This window comes from Formica exsecta, unplaced genomic scaffold (genome assembly GCF_003651465.1).
Source record: "Formica exsecta isolate Colony F162 unplaced genomic scaffold, ASM365146v1 scaffold90, whole genome shotgun sequence".
Lineage (NCBI taxonomy): Eukaryota > Metazoa > Arthropoda > Insecta > Hymenoptera > Formicidae > Formica > Formica exsecta.
Genome location: NW_021853667.1, coordinates 183750 through 187744, shown reverse-complemented (window position 1 = coordinate 187744; position 3995 = coordinate 183750). Strand labels below are relative to the sequence as shown.

Genomic DNA, 3995 nt, shown 5'->3' with positions numbered 1-3995 from the left:
ACTTACTTAGCAAAAACACGATGACGCTCACAAATAACGAGAGCGGATGTTGATAAGAACACACTATATATGCCGCGAAGGCTATATACAAAAAAAATATTATAATTTTATTTATAATAAGCTTAAAAAAGAATTCTTTAACGCGCTCGACGAACAAGATCACATATAACTTAATTATCTGAATACTTTACATTATTAGTTTAAATTATTATTTTAAATTATTATTTTAAATTATTCCCTACTATCAAAGAATTTTTATAGCGAACAAAATTCAAATATTATCAATATAAATATCAATTATTTAATTAAAATATTCGTCTTATTTATAAGCGAGTCTTACATTAGGTTTAGGCGTTTTAAGGCTTCGGTTTGTTTGGATATTGTATGTGTGTTGATGTATATGTAAGAATAAAAAAAAAAAAGAAAAATGTATTTAAAAAATGTGCATAAATGTCACATATTGTCGTCAATCTAATTATTTTAACATAGTTATATTTTTGAAAATGTGTTTGACATTGCCGTGTTCTTGGAATGCACGATGACGAATATCGATCAAATGCGGAATCTAGTTTGATCTGAATCTCGTTCTGGACAAGAATACATTAATTTATATATCGATGCTTGATATGCACTATGATGCGGAATGCAATCCCAATCAATATAAATTCGATCCGGGACGATTCAATAAAAAGAACAAACATAATACCATCATGCGTTTACTTCCCATTCAGGGAAAACTCGAGCGCATTCGTAAATAAGAGAATCAATTTAATTATGAAAAATTAAAGGTCGACGTATTTCCAAACACATATCAAGTCAGAATGAATCATTAAGTATCGATTTTTTGTATTTTTTAACAGTCTAAATTTATAGGAATTATAAATATCACTGAAATTATTTTAAAATTATTTATATTTCAGAAGCGGAAATTGTATGGTTTGTAATATACTTCAATAACAATATATTTTAAAAATGTTTCTTTTTCCGAAATGCTCTTTTTCTCCATATTATTTTAGAAAATTGTAAAATTTTTCTAAGAACAAAATATTAAACAAAATTAAAATGCTTTTTAGACCAAATTTACAACTATATATGATGATATTATTCTTTGAAAAAGTATTTCGTAATTCTCTACAAAAATTTGTACAATACTTAATCTTGACATATGTTAAAGAGGATTTTAAAATTCAATAATTTTTAAACTACGTTTATAGTATATAGGAAAACATAGTATATAGGTAAGGTAGAAATGATATATATCAACAAAAAATATGACATATCTTTGATATATGACTTTAACATATGACTGTGACATATGACTTTGGCATATATTTAGAAGATGATAATGTTTTAAAGAATTTTGAAAAAAATTTGATTTACACTATCCTTTATTATTCATTAAAAAATTAATAAAGAATGTTGCGCTTATGCAAACAAGCGTGATAGTTTAATTCAATACAAAGTTTGTTTCAATACAAATTTGCATTAATTGCATGTTTACACATTAAAGTCGATGCATGGGCGTACATAAAAAGAGCTTCATTTTTTTCTGCACTTCAAACCCGAGTAAAACAAGAGCTTTGCCTTTTTGTTTTGCCCATGCAATCATCATCAATGACGATTTACGATTCTCGGCTTAGTTTTGTATATATGTATAGTTATATTTTCAATTTAAAATATCACAAAAACTATAAAAGAGCACCATCTAATTTCAGACGTAAATTAGTCAGAAATATACCATCTACAACGTACCTATATGTTGTCAAGATTAAGATGATCTGTGCAACTTTTTGTAAAAAATTACCAAGTATTTTTGCAAAATAAAGTACAAATCTTTTATATCCAATCAGTGTATCTCATCCGTTCATTATTATATATGTATGTATGCACGTATATTGTAGGTATATCGTCTTTTATATCGGCGTTTAAATAAAAAGATTTTTAAGCCGCGCGATATCAAAGACACGTCTACACTTCTCTTTAGTAATTTCTCTTAATATAAGATAAAATAGTTAAAACATATTTAGTATATCTGATCACAAATGATTCACACGGATATATTGGATGATTGCATAAGTTCGTGCCCGATTTTCATAGATGGCATTAAGTTACTGCATGGCGGAGTTCTATTGTTTTCGTGTGGTAATTGTTGCTTACACCGAATAGATGACGTTGTCTTATGTCAATTTAGCGTCAGACATTGTTCAGATAAGTCCATTTGTGCATAAGAGAAATCATTAAAAATGGAGAACGAAAAGGTGCATTTGCGGCATGTAATGTTATATGAATTTCGGAAAGGCGTGAGTGTTGGGATTGCACAAAAAAATATTCAAACCGTTTATTTGGACCGCGCTCCTGCTCTCCGAACAGTCAAAAAGTGGTTTGGCAGATTTCGAAATGGTGATTTCAACATGGAGGATCAACCCCGCTCTGGACGGCCTTCTGGCATTGATGATGACATTGTGCATGCCTTAGTGGAAAGAAACCCAAGGATTACAACTGAGGATATTGCTGAGAGGCTGAACATCGATAATTCAACCGCTTTTCGTCATTTAAAAAAGCTTGGATACGTTTCCAAGCTTGATACATGGGTGCCGCATCTCCTGACTGAAAGGAATAAGCTAAACCGTATGACTGTGGCTCTTTCTCTTCTCGAGTGTAACAAAAAAGAGCCTTTTTTAGATCGAATGGTAACAGGCGATGAAAAGTGGATTCTCTACAAAAACGTACAGCGAAAGAGGACATGGAAAACAGCAGCTGAAGGAGCAGAACCCGTAGCAAAGGCTGGCTTGCATCCGATGAAGGTGTTGCTGTGTGTTTGGTGGGATCGCAAGGGAATTATTTACTTTGAGCTGCTCCGACGCGGCGAAACAATCACGGCGGACAAGTACTGTGAGCAACTAACTAGACTCGCTGCAGCTATTCGAGAAAAACGTCCGATTTTGGCCAATCGAAAAGGCGTCATCTTCCACCACGACAATGCTAGGCTACACGTCGCTCAACAGACGCTGCGAAAATTGCAGGAGTTGCAATGGGAAATTCTGCAGCACCTGCCATATTCTCCAGATATTGCGCCTTCAGATTTTTATCTGTTCCGGTCTTTGCAGAATAGTTTAAATGGCAAGAATCTCAATTCCGAGGAAGTTGTCGAAAACCACCTTACAAACTTTTTTCAAGAAAAACCAAGTTCTTTCTTCAAAAATGGAATCGACAAGCTTGTAGATCGTTGGAAAACCATTGTAGAAAAGAATGGAGACTATATAATTGATTAATAAAAGTGTTATCTCTAAAATATAATCTATTGAAGTTTATATTTAAATCGGGCACGAACTTATGCAATCACCTGATATATAAATAGCTACTGTTTACAACAATAATAATTAATATTTATAATAGAAAGTTATTTATAATCAAAATGTGTAATGTAACTATAATGCATTCATTAGTTTAAAGATAACTGTTAAAAGCTCAAAAAAAAGTTTCTAAACCGATATAATTATTTGCTCCATGTTGAAATGTGTGCTTTGTTTTTTAAGAAAATCAGATTTTATTTAAAGTAATGCAAATCTTGTTTCGAAGAGTAAAAAATGCTAGAGTTTGTTCTTTTTCAATATTCTTGGAAAATTTTACTATAAGTATAGTATAATTTATACGAAATAAAATATGTGAAATGACTATCTGTTATTATAAGAACTTTCTTTTTTTGACACTCTAACATAATATTCCTCTGATTACAGATATGCCAAAACGGTAAATATTATATTCAATCAGGTGCTCTTTGTTCAATTCTTCAGCAGTATATTGGTATTATGTACAACTGTATATTATATGTCAGCACATATTATGGAATTCAAAGGTGCTACTTTCATGGTGTACACTTTCTGTATGTTTATACAAATTTACATTTATTGCTGGTCTGGAAACGAAGTCATACTTAAGGTAAGTGATTATTTTATATTCTACAATTTATCCCAACAGATATATATATATATATA

The 3995-nt window shown here is 31.0% G+C and overlaps 1 protein-coding gene across 1 annotated transcript in view; it reads left to right on the top strand.

The window, feature by feature from the left end:
• The window catches only part of LOC115245054 (odorant receptor Or2-like), a 7899-nt gene that overhangs the window by 3234 nt on the left and 670 nt on the right, over positions 1–3995 (top strand). Inside the window, exons 2-3 of the mRNA XM_029823131.1 lie at positions 1851–1882; positions 3738–3939. Of these exons, the coding sequence (XP_029678991.1) occupies positions 1851–1882; positions 3738–3939 (234 nt within the window). The remainder of the gene's footprint in view (positions 1–1850; positions 1883–3737; positions 3940–3995) is intronic.